Source organism: Haliaeetus albicilla, chromosome 4 (genome assembly GCF_947461875.1).
Source record: "Haliaeetus albicilla chromosome 4, bHalAlb1.1, whole genome shotgun sequence".
Lineage (NCBI taxonomy): Eukaryota > Metazoa > Chordata > Aves > Accipitriformes > Accipitridae > Haliaeetus > Haliaeetus albicilla.
The window spans coordinates 46469186-46489782 of record NC_091486.1 but is presented as its reverse complement, the minus strand read 5'-3'; the positions used below and the strand labels follow the sequence as shown (position 1 = coordinate 46489782).

Sequence of the window (20597 nt, the reverse complement as noted above, 5' to 3'; positions counted from 1 at the left end):
AATACAGCGGAGGCAGGATGCACAAGAGCTGCCAGACATCATAAAATGTAAATTTTATATTTGTCCACATCATATATGGAAACACGCCTCCCCTTCTTTCTGAGGGGAAGTACATATGGGGTTCCTGGTATGTGTGACTGATACGTCAGCGGTTACAAAAATATTTCAGACCAGAATGAATAAGGCACAGCATGTTCATAAGCAGCCACAGCTACCAGTGAGTACATGAACTATCAGCACTGAAGGCTAGATTCAATTAATTAAACTGACTGTGGATAGTAACTTTACTTTTCTGGATAATTTCTCTTAAATGCAGTATTGATATGACTTGATAGAAAGTGGCATGAGGAGAGGAGGATGACTGCTGCTCTATCTCATTCAGATATGCCTGCTCAGCTGAAAACCCAAATCTCACATGTGTCATCACTAATCCATCTGCTCAGTGTCTCTTCTGCCCTATTGGCAAGGCACAGACTGTGATAGCTGATGGCTACTTCCACATGTAACAACTAAACCTTTTGTTTCAGAAATCAACAGGAAACTGAGACTTCATAGAGTTGTACCGATTCAACATTAAAATAACACCAGGCATATTTACATCCCAACCACTTAGTCAGGCTTTTCTGCAAATGCTCCGAGCTAGCAGAAGACACATTTCTGGTAAACATTCCTAGGACTGTTTCTACTGCTAAGTTATCCCCTTAATACACGTGTACTAAGATTTTACTCTAAACGCAAAGAAAAGCTTTCAGGTATATTCCAGCAAGATGAATGACTCAGATTATTATATAAAGACTTGAATTATCTGTCATCGACACTATGATTTACCACTGCTCATAGCATTTTACATGTCTGTAGAGAACGAACAGGCAATGACACCCTGTACAGTACAGAGAATTCACATACCACTATTCCACCAAAGCGCTGAAAGATGTTGCGAAGGTCATGGTAGGTGGTTGTTTTCTCCAGGTTGCCGATGAAGAGAGTTCTTGTTGCTTTTGGGTGAAACTCATCTATCCTTTCATCCAAGGGACGAAATTCGTTCTCACTTTCTGTTTCTAGAAGCAAAAGAGAGCAAGAAATTTGTAATGCACGGAGGTGTTTTTCATGTGGGTTCAGTTCATGTTGATTTGTTTGTTCAAGTCTACTTCCTGACAAGCAGATACGATCTGAACAAGAGCAACTGATGTCTTTGACAAAAATATGCAGTACTACACTTGTCAATTGTTATTTACGTGCAATGTGAAATCTCTGCACCACACCACTGCGTGAGTGCTGAGGAATTTCAGCATCCTCAGGTGAAAGGTTGCTGCATTCTCCAACTGCTTCTCTAGAAATTTACTCTTTTAACAAGTATTAATGCTTGAATGCATGACTTCAAGTAAGGCTTCACTGTACTTGGGTTAACAGCACATAGAGGAAGTTGGTTGGTAATACAGGCTATGCTACCTTAGCCTCAAAAATGCAGCCATCGTTAGATGTTTTAATTAAAAGCAGAAAAAACAAGCCTGTGAGGACTCAGTGCTATCTGTGCTTACACCACCCACTGGCTTCTGCTCCACTGAGACATGGAAGATGAGACTTTCTTCTAGCAGCCAGCAGATCCCACTGTTTGAGAGGATGGCAGGTTTCCTTCTCTGAGGTTTCAGACTGGAACTCTCTCCCTGTTTGACCTAAGAGCATCCACTCTTCTTGCTCTGGAATTTATTCTGGTGTATTTCCCAGTTTCTTTAAACCATATTTCTGCAGAAAGGCAGTTTTAACATTTCCTACTCCTATGCTGCCTCTTTACAACAGCCCGTGAGTATGCCCACAGCAGTCACGCGTCCAGTGCAAGAAGGGCATGGACCTTACCTGGTCCTATCCAGGCTGTGACTTCAATCTGCATGCCAAAGAAAAGTTTTCCTTTTGAGGCATTTAGTGCTTTCTCCTGGTCTTCCTGCTGTCGGAAGAACACCAGTCCATACCGTTCCTCAGAAGCCCCGTGAATCTGCACCGATGTCACCTTTCCATACTTCTTGAATTCGTGGAAAAGTCCATCTTTAAGGCTTGTATCTAAACCAACGAATAAACATTAGTACTGTAAAAACACACTTTTTACCAATTTAAAAGCACCATAAAAGACATGAAGAAATCTGATCTTCCTTCTAAAATGTGACTTCACCCAGTTTAACCCAAATCTCAAGATGCACAGAAGTCCTTTTAAATCTCGATGTTAATATTGCCAATGTCAAAAGCTTCTGGCGGATCTTTCTCTTTGCCTTTATTTTCAAACCCAGGAAACTACACACACAAGGTTTTACACAGCTAAAGCTGGCGGTGTACGGTTATCACTTCTGAGAGACATCCAACTCAAGATGAAGAAGAAATAAAGTGTTACTTCATTAATAATCCCACAGGTATACTGCATAGAGCAGTATTCCAAACCCGGGATGAGGCACCTGGAATGGAGATCAAAGTTATACAGCATTCAGCTCAGTCAATTCAGAACAATAACTAGGCAGATTCATCAGATTTTGCAAAATCTGACTCACGACCACACAATCTGCCTGGGATCTGTGGGGTATTTATCTTCAGCATTGTGTCTCTCCAAGGAGGATTACAGAAATAAAATCTACAGAAATTAACATTGTGACGTATGCTGCTCAAAAGTTAATACGTATTATTTTAATTCAGCTAGTGCCTTTGTATCCATGAATTATGTTACAACTGTTTTACAAACGATGCCATGCTGTTTTTTTTCTGTGGGACCTCTCCTGCATTCAGCACAGGGAACAAAGAGTCATCATGTACACTCCTCAGTGAGCGGTTTCTTACGTTATTTACCATGCAATATTCAATGCCATTACAAATATGCTCATGGGTGTTTTACAGCACTCAACAATGCAACAGAAAACCCTTAAGTTTTTGTATTAAAAAAGAAACTGGAGCAGGGAGAGAATAAATGGTCTGAGTTTTCAGTGAAAAATTTGAGATGCTTCAGGTTTTTCCCTGGGGAAATCCACATTACTGTTTCAAAGCACCAGCTCCAGTAGCTGTAAGTGCTCAAGCCTAAGGAGTTCAGCTAGGGACCTGCAGGATTCCTCACAGATGGTCACTAATTAAGCAATTTTCCCACCATCACACAAGAACCAAGGCAGAAGCAGAGAGAGAATCCCGTCCTCGGAGGCAGCATGTGGCTGCTGTGTCAAAGACACAATAAAAGTTATTTAACCAGTCCCTAACCTGCTTCCTATTCCTTTTTTCCCTGTTTCACTTTCCCAAGTGAATTTACCTGTTGAGCGCACTGGAAGATTTTGAACCTTGATCCCAAAACTTTTCCGGGGTTCATCTTTCTCCAGAGATGGAAGCAGCTGGGACGCTGGCGCTGGGACGGCTGTCGACTGAACTGACCGTGCTGGGGACTCATCGCTTGAGCTGCTGCTGGAGTCACTGCTATAAATGGCATGAAGGAAACGACAGAATGCATGGAGATGCACAGGAACCAGAGGACACAGGTATTTTAATTAAAAAGGAAAATGTCAAAGACTTTTTGCTTGTCTACAGGCCTTTTTCCCTCCTTTGCTTGATGCAGAAAATCCAGTTTCCGTAACGCAGCCTGGTTATACGCAGGAATTTAAGTTATTTTACAAATATTCTCCTACAAAGCCCTCAGAGGAGACAGTCAAGGAAATAGAATATGGGTAAAATGTCAGACAGATCCTGTTACGCACCGTGACAATAGCGGAGATTTAATTAAGTGTAATACAATGTTGTATCAGCTTAGGAGCTGTGTGGGAAGACTGGAGAAATACAGAGGGTACACAGGTCTGCTGAAGCCTAAAAATCCCTCCCAGCGCTCTCGTGTACAGAAAAGAAATATTATCATGCTCTCAGGTGCCGCTGTCAATCCGAGAGTCAGCCCTAGAGTTCTCTTTATTGCCTCCTGTGCATCTTTTTTAAAAGAGATCCATACCTCTGATGACATGAAAACCTCGTGTGAGAAAATCACAACAAGCATTTGCTCAAGAGTAACCTAGGTAATGTATGAACCAGCAAACACTGTTTACAAGCTCAGCCTCAACGGCCAACTTCACGGTATGAAGAATTCAGACCAGAGAACATCTTTTATAAACAATAATTATGGCGGAACAGGATTTGCATATTAGATCATACGGGGAGTCAATCTAGTCCACCAACCCTTGATGGTAAAGATTGTTAGATGCTTCACAGGAGAGTAAGAAACACAGAGAATAATGTTATTAAAGCCTGCCCAGTGGGGACACGTCATCTTCTTCAGTGGCTGATTTCTTCCCCGAGGCATGAGGGCTTATAACATCGCTAAAAATAATTTTGTCTGACATAACCCTGGAGACTCTCATTCTCCATTCCACGAGCAGCCTTCTAAAAAATTCTGCTGGAATTTTAACTCGGAGGCTGGAGGGGGGAGATCTGCCACATACAAAAATAACCCTGTCAGTTTTAAATTTGCTGCTTTCAATTTAATTTTTATGTTCCTCTCCACATCATATGAGAAAAACGATATGCAAGTTTATCTTTTTCTTATCTTAAATTATTTCATAGGCTTCTTATATTCCCTCTTTACATTAAACCATTTAACTTTTTCTAGTCTTTTCTTAGGGAAACCATTTCAGGCTTCTAATAATTTTGATTATTTGATTGTGTGACCTCTTCTACTATCCTCCTTTTTGGGGGGTGTACAGTTTATATAACACCAGGGTAACAGCAACAGTCATTTTTCTTAAAACATTCCAGAAAACTGGTTTTCTTTCTGAACATCTTGGTGTTAACGAGCACTGTGACACATTACTAAAAGCCCTTGGGCTCTGTCCCCATTATATTTGGAGGCGCAGAAGAAGAGGGCAATCTCTGTCCCAAAATACTTACAAACAATCGAAGGAGGATATAAAAACACGCCAGACCAAAACAAAACAAAAAAGGTCAAAAATGCAGAAGTAATAATAAACATGAGAAACTCTCCTCCCAGTCTCATCCTCTCATTACAACCCTCCCATCCAGTTGACACTGAGCTGCTTCACACGTTGGTGCCTTTCCCACACACTCTCCTCCTACTCCTCCATCCCCAGAGGAGGAAGTTAAGCATTGCTTTGGGAGAGGAGAGAAAATAAAGCCATGCCAGAAAAGGAGTGAAAACCCAAGCCCTTCCTCCTGCCCTCCTCTTCAGAGGCAGGCTCTGCTATACGCTTACCAAAGGGGCAGCTGCCTTGCACCACTCAACCTGTTATTTCATCTACAATAGCGTTTCCCCGTCCAATCCATATAGTCCCACGTGTTTCGCAGCTCTGAACTGCCTACCACAAAGATGCCCGTTCATAGCCTCATTTTTCTTCCAAATTTGTAAACTGCCTTTCTTTTTGCCTCACCTGCATTTGTGCAACCTGCTTCCAGGCTCTCTTCATTAAAAAACTATTTCATTGCTAAAAATGAAGCACGCTGCAATTCGCTCTTCATCTTTTGCCCATTTATCCCATTCCCTCTGCCTCCTACCTTTCTGCTAACTCTGGCAATGCTGGATCACCTCAAGTCCTCATTAAATTGAAGTTCTTCTCTATAGCATTTTGGGAAAAGGAGGAAAAACCTGACCCCACATGAACAGGCCTTCAGTAGTCTCAAGGGGTAACATAAGCAATCGCCTACTACTACGAAATAAATTGGCAAAGAATAGAGAAACTTCTTTTAATACGCAAATATAGTCAGAGAATGTGTGTGGGGAGAATCTGAAAATAATTCCCAAGCTGAGAGCAGTACCGTGTGGTTTACCATTCCCCTGGGGAAGGCTAAAATAAGATTTTAGGGCTGCAGCAAGCCTCTGCCCCGTATGCATTTTTCCTTTCCCTTCTCACATCTTAACGCTCGGTATTAGATCAACTACGTACTTCCAAAAGCACTTTAAATATTCTACTTTGCTAAGATTATATCTTTTAAGTAAGAGGCAGCACTGAATTTCTATTTAAGCAGTGCTTTAAAATGGGAACAGGCTATTTTTAGGGGTTTTTTTTATGAGGATGTTTAAAATATGGAACATACTGTTAAAATCACAGCATTCCACTGGGGAAAAAAGATAATCTCCGCGTAACACCGTAAGACATCCAAGCGATGAAACAGCAGTCTAATAGGGTGATAAATTCTACAACAAGAGTTTGAATTCCAAGCAACTTTGGGAAACAAGGATCATGCTGATAATTTCCACTTCCCCATGGAGTTTTAGGGATACATGTCCCTCAGCAAATCAAGACTATCTGAGGCATTCCAGAAAAAAATTTTCATTATTTCCCGACTCTGTTTTTAGAAAGAAAAAAAAATGCCACCAAGAACAATTCTCCTTTCTTTAGGGAAAGCCTCCTCACTCTTCCAATTGAAGAAACATGGATATAATAATTCAAAAGTAAGTCAAAGGTTTTATGTTCTGTGAATAGCAGAATGATGGAAGAGTTAATTATAGCTGCTGTGTCATCCAGTTATAGCACACAGCAGAATCAAAATAAAGCATCTGACAGTGAATTATATGTAGTCTCAACCAGAAAAACAGAACTCCTTTTCAACTACCCCAGCTTTAAAAATATACAAAACTAAAGCACTAAGCTGCACGAGGCTATGTTCCCAGAATATTAAAATGAGAATATGGCTTTTCTTTTCCCTGTGAGTAATTTTGAAAACAACCATCCTTTGCCAACTTGCAGAAAGCAAGTTATTAACAATTCTTCTAGCAAAAGTTAGTTCGTAAGGCTTTTGGAAAAACAAGCTAGGGAAATTTTAACCAGGGAATATCACAAATAGGTTAAAACAAAAGCTCTGATAACCTCCTTCTTGAAAGTATTTCAAGTAATCAATAGGTCTTGGGGCTGGCCAAAAATGGCATAAAGAAAATGGCTTTGTAACTTCATTTTGCGCTTCCACTAACACTATTAAACCTGTGATGATTTTTTCCAGAAGCAGAGCGTGCTCTGGCACACAGCCTTTTCCCAACACGGGAAAACCTGCTCTTCAACATCCATGTAAACTCAGCGGAGCAGAATGCCAGCACGCAGAAGAACTAATCTCCTGAGCTGTCACAACACACGCGTTGCACAGAGAGGGAGCCTGTGCTGGGAATTTGCTTTTTTAAACATCTCAGGCTTACAGATTCAGTTGCCTCTTCAGTGGTTTGCAGACTTCTTCTGGTGACGTATGCTCATTTGTGAAGAACTTGAGCATTGAACCAGGAAGGATTTCAGATGCTCTTTTGCCAAACCCAGATAGCTTCTAAAATCAGTTTCACTCCAGCTTTTATCATGGCATCATAGCGATGTAGAATAGAGGTTTTTGATTTTACTGTCAGCAAAATCAGATGGAAAACCTGAGCTATAAAGGAGATCATTCTTACTTTAATAAGGAGGTGGACATTAAATCCTTCTCTTACACATGCACTTTACAACAAGCGCAGTTTACAAGCCCTTTAAAAATACTAATCTGCCTTCCATAATTGCCTACAAGTATATAAGGATGCGTGTGTTCTTACTCACGGTATTTATCTATGTATCTATGCTCTATTCATCAAGATAAAATCTATTCGTAAACCAGTCTTTTAAGTTTTATCCATATGGGCTGAGTCCCAAAGACTCAACATGAAAGAATCTAGCAATGGGGATCAGATCACAAAAATGAGCCCCACACATGCCCAGTTTCAGTACGCTGCAGCTAATTTAGCACACAGAATTTTCCTTTTCTCACTTATAACTGCAAAGATGACATTTCAAATCCTGGTGCATGCATCCTATATAACCAGTCCTCATTTCCACAGAAATATCTCATTTTCAAGTAATTGCATTTTGCAGTTCTAGTAACTAACTATGAAGTTACGTTCTGTTTATGTATGAAAAATGAAAGCACTTGAATGAAGAATACAAAGTGAGCCGTTCTCTTTGTTCCCCAGCAAAAAGGAGATAAAAGAGAGACTCCAAACCAGTTGATGTAACGGGATACCCGCTGCTTTTCGTCAATGGCAGCTGCGCTGAATCAAGGGATCTCACAGCCTGCCCTACCCTTTTGCAATTTTAAAATGTGGGACAATTGTCATTTCTGCGAATTGATTTGAGAACAGTGAGTCAGCTGCAAGGTTGGTGACTACCCTTGTTACAGCAAGCAGGAAACACCGTGGCCTTCATGGAAAATAAAGCAGAAAGAAGCATTAACACACACTGTGGGCAATGCGCTGCCAAACTTCAGGTTTAAAAAAAAGGCAAAAAACCCCCCAACCTCTGACTGTTGGAGCAAGTTAAAAAACAAGCCACCTAAAATAGGTTGAAACCCTTTTCATTTTTCAAAGGAACACATGTCAAATTTCAGCAGGGAAAAAAGTAAAAATGAATTAAAAAAAATTTTTTTTAACAGCTGCCTTCAAAAAATGTTTAACTAGAACTGGTAAATGATCCAGGATTCCTTTTACAGAAATATACCGAGCGATAATTTTTTTTCCTGCCAAAATTAACTGAAATCAGGAACTCTGCCTAGATCAGCTATGATTCAATACGCTGTCAAAATTATCTCTAAGTAAAGATTATCTCCTAGAAAGATCTATTCAGGACAACCTCCTGCAGCACCAGTCCCAGCTGACGGCAGGTTATTCTCACGGCTGATGTCAGCAGCAGATTCCCAAGTCGGGTCAGGAAATCCAAAGTTAACGTACAGTCATCTCTGAATTGAAGCAACAGGAACCCTTTTTTTCTTGTCCCTCCCTTTCCAGATCCAAGTTAAGTCACCGCAGATGATCTCTCTGCAAAAAACACCAGCTGCAAAAGGCAGCCAGTGACAGTGCTGTATGATCGGCTCTGTCCAGAAGACACAAATCCTTGTGATACTTTATATATTGGCAGTGGGCTTCCAAAACAAACTGCCAGTTAGATTTCTTGGACCTGGCAAAACAGCACCAGAAAATTGGTTGAAGTATCCTGAACACACCAATGTGTCGTTTGGAAAAAAAGAGTTAAAAAGACCTGATTATTGCCAGCCAAAATCCAGCAAAAAATATGACACTGCTTAAGAAAGAAAAACCTTAAAAAATGCATCATATTCCATTCTAGCTATAGATTAAAGGATCTTTGCCCATGAATTGACTTCTCTTCTGGATGAAAAATGATATATTGAAATAATACATGCGCAGGTCTATTACAGGCTGCTATTTCTGTCCTATTAAATACTATTAAATCCTATTAAATAAATGAATCCAAAAAGGTATTTAACCAGAATTTCCCCCATTCTCTACACACGTGCTCGAAAAACACACATCAAGTTACACGTACTGTAATAAGAACAGCAAGTAACCCATTCCCACAAAACTCAGACAACACCAGGTTACTCCAGCAATCCAGATGGCTGTTCTGCCACATTCAAGGAGGAATAACCAGAATGAAAATTCAAGAGGTCTGGGCAGAGGGTTAGCATCTCTTTGTTGGAGCCGATTCCAATGCCGACCTAAATATGCACGTGAGCAGCAGGTAGTTGTTTCGTACACATGACGTCTCCTGCATAGTACCAGTCCACATCAGTGTATTTGTAAGAAAAAAAAAAATTTTCTCACATCTGCGGAAATAAACACAGGGGTTTTTTTTTCCTAGTTAAAAGGAGTTGTTGAACCTGATGTTAAAGATACCAGAAAACCCAGTCAAACTTCTAAAGTTTGTTTGTATCAAGAGGTAACAAGTTGTTACCATATTTTGCAGACTACAGGCAAGCAGCTGAAGGGGGTCAGCCCACACGCGCCTACCACAAAGAGCTTGAACCCTGCTCTTCCATTTCATAACAAAGCTTTACATTTAAAGTAAGTATATAAGCAGACTGGCTGCTAAGTGTGAAAGGGTGGAGAAAGCAAACCCGGGAGCAGAGAGCTACACCTAATACTCTCTCAGTGTAATTACCCTGTGCCCATCACCCCGGCCTCCAGTACCTTTGGAGCTCGTGGTGAAAAGCACGCCGGGATGCGATTGCCTGACATTCTTGGCACCCTTTCAAGCCGCTGAGAACTTGCCACCCAAGGAACTTTGGTTTGTACATGTCACACACTCTGAAATATTTAACAACACACAGCTATGATAAAACAATCTACTGAGGGGAGGAAAAAAAACATCTACTGCATGGAAGCGGAAAAGAGTCACAAAAAGCATACAACAAATAAAAAAAGCATTTACTGCTCTGAAAAAAAAATCATTAAATATTGCAGACAAATGAAATCAGGACATCCTCTTTCCCTTAACATTTTCTGTCTTACCACGCCCAGAAAGGAGACTTAAGAAATCTCCTGCTAGGCTGGAATCCTACATGGAAAGAAATGAAATTAAATGATGTTTAAAGGCCATGGGAAAGCAATACAACCAGGACCACTCAGTGTCTTTCAGCTGGCCAAATAACACAGGCTGTTCACAGTATTTTTTTCAGTCTTTGACCAGTAAGTTTTTTTAAGATACAGTCTCCAGGTAGTATTTGCCATGTATTTAACCCAGGTCAAGTCACTGGCTTATTAACATCACATTTTAATTTCTGTGACAGGCCGTATTAATATATTTACTTTAGTCATTTTATCATGATGTCTGAAATGTGAACTTTGATGAGAAACAGCAGGCTGAAATGCATCATGGAAAAGATGAAGATATTGCTCAGAAGGACAGAGGACTACTCCCACCCCCAGAACCTCCTCTCCCCTGGAGCCACATGCTCTGAGAGTTTCAAGACAGCCGTGGGCTCCTTTTAATTCTTCCCTGCAACTAAATGATCCATTACAATCACTAAAAATATGTATGTTTATATTAATCCCTGTCTGGCTGATGGAGACTGTGCCAAACCCTCAGTCGGTGTTACCATTTCACTCCTCAACCTACGTACCCTGTCCTCAGGCTTGAATTTTGTACAGCCAAGAACAAAAAACACTAAACTGGAAGAAAAAAAAAGTCTTGGTTACAAACACATCAGCCTATCTACGTACCAAACAGCCGACTCAGCAACCACAACAGCTCACTACTGTTGAGAAGACACTACTTATGCCCTCCGCTCCCTGCGCTGGCTGTTAACTCAGCCATGGATGGGTTTGGTGTTGAACTTGGGAGCAGCTGGAGTTGTCTGCCTCCCCAGCCACCGCCTTTTCAAAACACGGATGCTCCTGGGGAATGGTGGGACCACTCACACTCAAAAATGAAACTCCAGGAAGCCGGAGGAAATGCTTTCTCAGCAAACGGCCACGGTGACGGAGCTCAGTGCTGGGAAAGATTAAAGTCATTGAGGCCTTGAGGGTGAAGTACAAAGCCAGCTCTTTGGTGTAGCTTTCCCACAATTAAACTTCCACCGATGCAAAAAGAGAAGAAAGAGGGCGGGTGTGAGAATGTGCGAGCCCAAAGAGCCTCTATTTTTTAACATTACCTTCATTGAGGGAAGCCTTGGGTCAAGAACCAGCCTCTGTGAGAAGTCCTGCTGCAGCCACCCCAACTCCCACCTCCACCAACCATGCTGGGCTTCAGCCAAATTATTTCAAGCGCTGCCGGGACTTGCCTGCAGAACTGCTGCCACTCAAGACTGTCAGCACTGATAAGCCTGCAATCGCAGTGGCTTTTAAAAGAAAATGGCGGGGCAGAGTTCACACAACAGCTGAGGAATGGCTTGTTCGGTCTAGAAGAAAAATTGCTTTCAACCCTTTGGCCAAAATTAGCATAATACTGTTAAACTAAACAGCTTTTGCCAGCTATCTGCAGACAATCTAAACTAATATTTTGCAACTGTCACCTCAGAGCATATGAAATCTTTTTTAAAAAAACATTTAGTTCAAGACTCATGGGAAGTAGGTATGTTTTAACATCCCTGCACTGCAGATGGAAAAGTAAGAAGAGACCAAGGGCTTTGCCCAAGGTCATTCAATGAATCACTGAGGGAGCAGGCTGAGGAACTTGATCTCCTGGCTCACTGGAGGCCAAATCTTTTCAAAATACTGAGAAAGAAACATTGAAAGGCAGTTTCCTAAACAACAACTGCAATGCTTTCATGATGGGATCTACTATGCAACTTAAAAAAACAAACAACAAAACAACAAAAGTACACCAAGTAGCGTCTATAAGCCAGGAGAGTGAAATGCCGTTTAAAATGCAACCACTACTGTATCCAAGTATGCTACTACATGTTTACTTGAGGAGTAAAAAGCAACTTCTTTTGCCTTCTTAATACAATTTTAAAACCGTTTCGCCTTAACGATACTGACACTGTGTTGAGCACTGGATATTTTTCAGAAGAAAAGCCTTTTTCATACATACACTAAAATCAAAAAAGCACCAGCTCTGATTCATCCCCAGGTTATTTCAGTCTTGCAGAGGTAGAAATGCTTTTTTAGCATAAAGCTACTGGTAGATCACGGCAAACAGACCCGCAGAATTAATTCCGTCTTCATGTTTTAGAAAAGCATCACACCTTGCCTTAAAAAAACCCCAAACCTGGCACTACTTTTATGCCCTACATCCCTGACAGCTCTCATTTGTCTGTCATCTGGCCCCCCATGTGCCCCATCGACTCCACCCTCGGCCACTCCTTACCTTCTGCTCCCCGGGGCCGCTCTCCCTGCCTGCACAGGCAGCAAGCCCCCAACCTTGTACTCTGCCCTGCCAAAAGGTGGGTGAGATCATCGCCTCCCTCTTTAAGGCACTGTTTTCTAGCATTACACAAAATGCCATTTGTTGGAATTCCCAATTCGGAGCGGTTTTGAGATGGTGCATCCTCTCTTATAAACAAATAGAATTGTTCTTTGGATGGGAGTTGCAATGAAAGGCATGCCAAGATACGCGACCGATAAACAATGCCTCTTAAGTAAAACTGTTAACATGTGAAGCTTAATATAGAAATTCCATTTTTGGCAGATAACACCATGGAAGTTTAGTACTTCTAAAAATGGTCAACATTGTCCAAAGAGCAAAATCTAAAAGAAAGCGAACAGAGCAACTCTAGTTCTCCATCAGAAATAAGTTCATTTATTAAGGGTGTTTCTCAAACAGAATTTCTATTGCCTTAAATCTTCTACAACCTTTTAAAGAAACGCCAAAGAGATGAAGGGGAAAATAATTCTGGAGGCTTTTATTTAATACCCTTTTTTAGGCCAACTACAGCAACTGGAAGATGCACACAAGCACTCTGTCAAACCAGAACGGTAGCTGTTATTCTCACGCAAAGGACTACTTAAAATGGAAGGCCTGGGAAAAAAAATGTCATTTCTGTGATCTCAGGCAGCATACATTATAAAAGAGAAGACATTTGATGAGTTGTATGCTAAGGATTAATTTGCCACTTAAAAATGCAGAGAACAGATGGATCTCTTGGCTAGGACTATATTTGGGAATTACTTCATTTTCTGCCCACATGCAAATAAAAATACAACTAAAAGCAGAACTTTCTGTGAAATTTCACATGGGTAAAAAACACTTAAGTCACGAAAATTTAAAAAAAAAAAAAAGATACAATCTTCATATGGAACAGGTAAAGCGCCACAGCCTAGTGAATGTCTATCATGTTGGTGGGGAAAACGTGTCATTACATTTGTCAAGCAACTATATCGAACACCAGCCTTAGAAATCAAAAAAGAACACAAAACCAGTATCATATGACAGAGTGGTCCTCATGTTTGTCTCTTAAGAGTAACTTCTGAAAAAGCACCCTACTGTAATCTAATTTAGCGGTATTTGTTACAATCTAGTGATTAAACCTCCACATGGTCAGAAGTCCAGGGACTCCCCAAAAAATCCTGGGACAGTTCCATCACACTAAACAGGGATTGTAAAGCAAGGGTGAAGACTTAGATATTTGTCGGAAAAATGCAAAAGTAGGGAAAAATGCAACAGGAAAATGCCTTATGTCCTCGCAACATCCTGGATCGACTGCCTTCACATCCCTGGCCTCCATACCACATGGCAGCAGCAACATATAGTTACCAGGCTGGGAAAGGAGGAGCAGCGTGAGGCAATTCAGCTGGTACGCTGGAGATTATGGGACAGAAGTCCTCCGAGGAATTCCCACACGCAAAGCCTATGTGCCCCACCTGTGTGCTTCCCTTATGGGATTTAGTGCTTACGGAGAACAGACTTTAAAACCTCCAAACCATAGCAGCACAGCGAGGCATAGTCTGTAAGCCACACATACAGTATTAATTAAGCATCCTCCTTTCTTCACACGTGATTTCTGAAAGTTACAGGGAAACTGCATATTAAAAAGCAACACCAACATGAACTTCTTCTGAAACAACCATTAGATAGCATCTATTTGTTTCTCCTCTAACAACACAACAAACCATTCCTCCTTCCCTCCACCTCAAAACAAACAAACAGAAAACTTACAAGCCAGCATTTACCCAGCAAAGCCCCAACCAGCGCAGGACGTCTTCGGTGTATTCCCAGACTCTGAAACAGGGGTAAACACAGCTCCACGCGTGTTTAGAAAGCAAAGATGAGTAGAAAATTTGTACTAACCCGATAGCTTCCTTTCTGTGACTATTCATCCTTCACAATCCAGACAACAGGACATACCAGCCAGTAAACAAACACTGAAGGGAGGGACTAACTTCAAAGCAACTGTGTAAATCTTACATAATTTGAGGGTTTGAGATCTTGCAGCAACCTCTTACCAAACGAGGTGTCAGATGATACAAGGAGGTCAAACCTGTAGCAGCCGGAATAAGTAGGGCACTTTGCCTCTCTCAATCAGCCCAGCCTAGCACCATTTGTCCATGGGGACCTGGTGCTGTTCATTCTTGGGAATTCACTTTCAGGAGAACAGTGCCTTCTTTCACATGTTATCATGCTAGAAAAGCTTTCTACTCTCAAATGGACGAAAGATAATAAAATACATGAATGCCCTTATTGCCAGGATTTGCTGGAGATGTGCCTTAATTATTCTCCTGATTTCTAAAGGGTTTGCTAAGGTTTTCATATTTTTGCCCAGGTATGAAAACAATGAAGATTTCTGGGCATCTGTGGAGAATATAAGGCAACTGTGGAAGAAATGAGGAGACGGCCCTGAAAACCACTTCTCTCTTGTAGAAAGGATTCTCCAAAAGGTACTTTTGCAGCCATCCTAGATTTCTCAGTGACTCCTAGCTAAAATCATTGCCTTGAGCTCAATAAAGGAACTGCACACTGAACCCTGGACATTTTTCAAAGAGAAGTATTTGAAAGGCTCCACGTTTCACTTCTCCAAACAGGAGAGAGGACTCGTGGTTGGAAGGAGATGGGGTGTTTGTTTCTGAAACCCAGCAAGCATCGGGAAACGAAGGAAGAGGTCCCCTACCTTTGTTACAGGATTCTTGCGAGAAGGAGGGATTCACAGAGAAGTCTTGTTTCTTAATGCCACACACACTAAAAGGGCTATTTTTGTTCTTGTATTAGGCACTTAATAAATAATAATGCAAGGTTTTCTTTTTTTTTTTTCTAATTAATACAGCATCTACATAGTACACATCTCCCTCTTCCTCCTTTTGGAAACTCAGCTTTTGCTTCCCTTACACACAACAGGCAGTCATGCCTTTTGATTTTAAAAAATTAGTACTATGACTTGGCACATACAAATTGTTTCTCCTCTAGACAACTTCAAAGCCCTCACTTCTCTCCGAGTCTGTGATTTTCCACTCATAAAGGTGCTGTGTCCTCCTCTCCAAGCAGCATTACCAGCTGACCGTAATGATCTGGAGCGGGATATCTAATCATCTGCTAAGAAGCTTTCACACTTAAAACCCCCATGTCATCATTAGTGGTTTCGGTACTTGCAACGTCGCAGATGGACTACGCTTGATGCTTGGACATTAAGGGCAAACCTAAGTGCATCAGTTACATGGTCAATTCAGTGGAAAAAGACTGAGGGACAATACTCTTTTTTTTTCCCCCCAATAAGGTTTATTTACCATTTGTCCTGGTTTTGGCTGGGATAGAGTTAATTGTCTTCCTAGTAGCTGGTATAGTGTTATGTTTTGGATTTAGTATGAGAATAAGGTTGGTAACACATCGAGGTTTTCAGTTGTTGCTACGTATTGTTTACACTAAGTCAAGGATTTCTCAGCTTCTCATGCCCAGCCAGCAAGAAGGCTGGAGGGGCACAAGAAGTTGGGAGGGAACACAGCCAGGAAAGCTGCCCCAAACTGGCCAACAGGGTATTCCATCCCATGTGATGTCATGCCCAGTATATAAACTGGGGGGAGGGTATCGCTGCTCAGGGACTAATCAGGCATCAGTCAGCGAGTGGTGAGCAACTGCATTGTGCAGCACTTGTTTTGTATATTCCAATTCTTATTATTATTATCATTACTATTTTGTTCTTTTCTGTCCTATTAAACTGTTCTTATCTCAAACCACGAGTTTTACTTTTTCTTCCCAATTCTCTCCCCCATCCCACTGGGGGGGGAGTAAGCAAGCAGCTGCGTGGTGCTTACTTGCTGGCTGGGGTTAAGCCACATCATTAATTCACATCCCTGTGACCATAGTTTAGGCACAGCATGTTCCACCTAAAGTTGTTTTTAAGGTTAATGCCCAGGTCTCACAAATACACCTCGAAGAGAACTCTTCCCACGGCCCTTAGGTTTTAAGGGGAAGGTTCTCCTCCTGAAGATACTACAGTGTCTGCATCCATGCCTCTGGCAGAGCCAAAAACATCCTCTTTGTGAAACAACCCTGAATCACTGTATTTGCAAGTCCAGCCTTCAAAATGTGAAGGCACACTCTGTCTACGCTTTGATGGAAACACATATGACTGAACACAGGCAGTGGCTGTATTTTTCCTTTGATCATTGTAATGACTGCTGTTTTTTCAGGAAGTGTTCAATACAGCCTTCCTCTCTTGCTATTCATCCCCCCATGTGAATATTCATTAGAAATTATTAAACTGCCCATTATTCCAAAGGTCTTTACGAAGGGAATCCTCTCCTCCACCTTTTGGTGCCAGTAATGTATGTGTCTCCATATGTCTAGACTCCCTTCATCATCAGTGCAGACAAGCAGGCACTTCTAGACTATGATCCCTCTAATCTATTTTAGCCATGATTCGCATCCCAGCTGTACTTCTCTCAAAGAAAGGGGAATCTGGACCATTCACACAGAGGGAGGCACCCAACACAGCCTATTGCACTGTTTTGTTTGGCTTTTTCAGGGTTTGATTTCCCCTTGTGTACAGCAGGAAGAGAACAGGAGGCAGATTTCTTCCTGCCTTCAGGATCCCTCAGACTTAAGCCTGGCTTCTCAGAAGTAACACGGGCAGCTTCAACTTCCCTGACCTCAGCTAATTCTTTCCTTCCCTCAGCCTACTCAAGATGATTAAGCAAAATACTTGGAAGGAAATCAAAGCCTTAAAAACGCAATTAGAGGTGACCATTCTGTTAATGCACGGGTGCACAATCCCCAAGTCAAACCCAATCCACCAACAGCACCAGACCTTCCTCAGGCTCAGCACGCCCGCGGGAAGAAAACCAATTTTTAGCAGCTCCCCTGGGCTTAACGAACAGCCCAATGCAAAACTCAGGAGGGACAACATATCCCCGAATGCTGGCAGGAGCACTGCCTTCCATACGGCTCAGGGTTTTCCCACTGTTCCTAAAAAAGGCCACTAGGAAGACCTGAAATTGCCAAACCTCACACCAGATACCAGCTCCTGCAGACCTGCAGCTGTCCACAGGTGACTTACAAATGTTATTTTTAAAACACGGCAGGTCTTCCTCCCTCAGCAGAGCATAAGGCAGGTTCACACAAGGGTCCAGGATTTAGCTGCCAGAAATCCTCATATTTGCTAACAAAGACTCTGATCCAATTGCAAGCAGCCTTTACAGCATTAAAAAAAATATCTCTTTAACAGAACGCAAAACAGTAAAATCGTTTGAGACGATCAAAACAGTTAGCATTGTAATAAAACAGAGGTGTTTTTCTAGGACCCCTTTCCATTTGCATCCATCCCCAACATGAGGCATTTTTAAGACTCCCTTCCTGAAATTAATTTGGAAAAAGACGGAAATCTTTCTCTGCCTGTAGAGGCAAAGAAATCAAATACACTTTGAAAAAGCAGCAGCAGCAATTAAGCTTCTGGGCCCTGCTACAGAAACAAAGACTGACAGACCAGATTCAGATAAACACCTACTCCCGCAAATTTAGGAAGAAGCTTAATTGCTTTGTCATTTACAGCCAGCAATTACCAACTATTATTGGGAGTACTGCGGGGGATGGGGGCAATATTAATTGCAGCAAAACATCCATTTTGGGGGGGCAGCTCATGCAAAGAAAACTGTGTATAAAACAAAAAAGCCACTTAACTTGATAACAATATTTTAAAGGATTTTATTGTATATTCATAAAAAAAGATGGGGTGTGGGTTCTTCCAGAGGGGCTAGCAATGTTGAAACTTCTATTTTATTTCGCAACTGCATCCTACCTGCTTCATATCATGGCAGTGGTGGTGGTAAGCTGTGGGGGCAGGCTCCAAAGTCGCCCCTTTTGGGGGATTTTTGGGGCTCATTCCTCTGGCGGGGAAACCGTTGCTAATTTCTAGATTGGGCAGAGCGCCGGGCACTGAAGGAAGGTTTCAAAAATAAAAAGCGACTTAAAGGTTGAGACGGAGAGCCAGGTTACCTCCCTCAGACCTCACTTTTACACAGGCGCTGCTGTTTCACTGCGTAACCGCGGCGTTTTCCTGCGCTGTGTGAGAAAAAATCTTCACGCAAGAGCGAAAGCCGTTCCAGCGTTAGCAGTTTAAAAAAAAAAAAAAAAAAAAAAGGTTTTGTGGAAAGCTGATGTATTTTTAACCGCCGGGTTTCCAGCGCGGCTTAGGGGCGGCGCGGGTGGCCCCGCCCTGGGGGCGGCGCGGCGGCAGGCCCGGCCGGCTCCCGCCGGTTCAGACCGGTTCTCATGCACAAACAACCCGCCCCCCCCCATTCCCGGGGGGGCTGAGGCGGCCGCCGGCCTGGGGCTGCGTGCCCCCCCCCTCCCCCCTCACAAAGGCACCGCGGCGGGGAAACCGCCCGCCTTTCCCTTAAAAACACCCGGGTGAGGCGGGCCTGCGCCCCGGCCGCCTTTTCTGTCCCGACCGTGCCGCCATTACAGCGCCGGGACGGGCTCCCGCCGCCACCAGAGGCTATGAGGCGACCTAAAGCGGTGGATTTTCAGAGCGAGATAAAAATCTATTATGCAACGCACATTTTTAATAGATCACTCCAGAGTATACAGATGAGGTAATGCGAGTTGGCGCCCTCCCCCAGGCGCTCTGTCAGCAGCTCGGCGGCGGCGGGGCTCAGGCGGGAGAGCACGGCTTCGCCGCCCTCCGGGCTGAGGTGACTGATGGGCTGTCGCTGGTTCTCGTCCCAAGGGGACGGAGACACCATTTGCTCGCCAGCTGCGAGGAGATCTTAGATCCCGGGCGATATATGACTTTTTTTTTTTTTCCATAGGAGGATCTGTTTATGTGTAAACATGCGTGTGCGTGCATGTACAGGTAGTCTTTTTCGGCCGTTTTTGAGAAGGGAGGGTATAAAGGTTTGCTTTCTGTATTTTAAATCTCTTCGGCACAAAAATACCCTCTCTGTGTTCAAAGCTATCTGAAAATTTTCTGCCTGTGCTCAATTTCAAGAAACTTGATCTACTCCCAAGGGTGAAAAAGTTTTAAGAGGAAGGTCTAGGTTATATTTAGATGAGAAGCAGCACAGGCTGACATGAGCAGAAACACAAGAACAAAGTGAAAATGCTCGACAGTTGGTAACAAAAACCTGAGAGTATCTGAGTCGGTTTTTTTAATTTTCTTTTCTCTAATTCACATTTCCCTGTACAGAGAAAACATCAAAGCAGCACATGGCTTTATGTGAACAAAAGGTAAAGATCAGGTATTTCACCCGACTCTTGGAGGATTTACTGTTGGCTTTGTGGTAATTGAAAAGGAGTCTTCCTACTCCATGCCTCCCCCCCCCCCCCCCCCCAATCTTAGCCGAATTTTTTTTCGCATACAAATAGGAGCATGCTCAACCCTGTCGGCCTACCAGAAGAGATTAAAAATATTCAGGTGGTCTCTACAGTGCAAAATTTATGTGGAGTTATTTAAAATCAACAAAGGCCAACTCACAGATTGTCAAATAAAGACAGAACAGCTACATTTAACCTCGTTCTTCCTGGTTTTTCAGCTGTCCCCAGCAGAGGCATCTCTCAACCCACTCAAAAACCCTAAATCCCATTCTAATTCAGTGATTCATCACTTGCTGGCAGACAAACTAAGCGGGGGGGAAAAAGGAGATGAAGACAATGGTAGGGAAAGGTTTGCATTATGTAATGAAACTAAATTCACTTTTTTCTGCTTTCACTTCAGTTTGAACAGGCTGAGAAAGTCCCTGACAAAATACACTGCAGCATCCATGCGAGGTTTCAGGGAGCCTCTTTTTCCCATGATTGAAATTCTGGCAGTATTTTGCATCAGTTTATTTAGAATCATTAGGTTGGAAAAGACCTTTAAGATCATCAAGTTCAACATTAAGACACATAAAATAACAGTTATTCCTTTCCAACTGTAACTCATTGCTCCAGAAAGAATTTCATCACAAGAGAAATCTAAAATTAAAAAACAATCTCTAA

General features: G+C 42.3%; 1 protein-coding gene across 4 annotated transcripts in view; it reads right to left on the bottom strand.

Annotated features, from left to right (window-relative positions):
• SPEN (spen family transcriptional repressor) overlaps positions 1–20597 on the bottom strand; it is a 71602-nt gene that overhangs the window by 19715 nt on the left and 31290 nt on the right. For all 4 annotated transcript variants that reach the window (XM_069780386.1, XM_069780387.1, XM_069780388.1 and 1 more), the window contains exons 4-6: positions 3275–3435; positions 1855–2055; positions 907–1058 (exon numbers count right to left, since the gene is read on the bottom strand). In XM_069780386.1, the coding sequence (XP_069636487.1) occupies positions 907–1058; positions 1855–2055; positions 3275–3435 (514 nt within the window). The remainder of the gene's footprint in view (positions 1–906; positions 1059–1854; positions 2056–3274; positions 3436–20597) is intronic.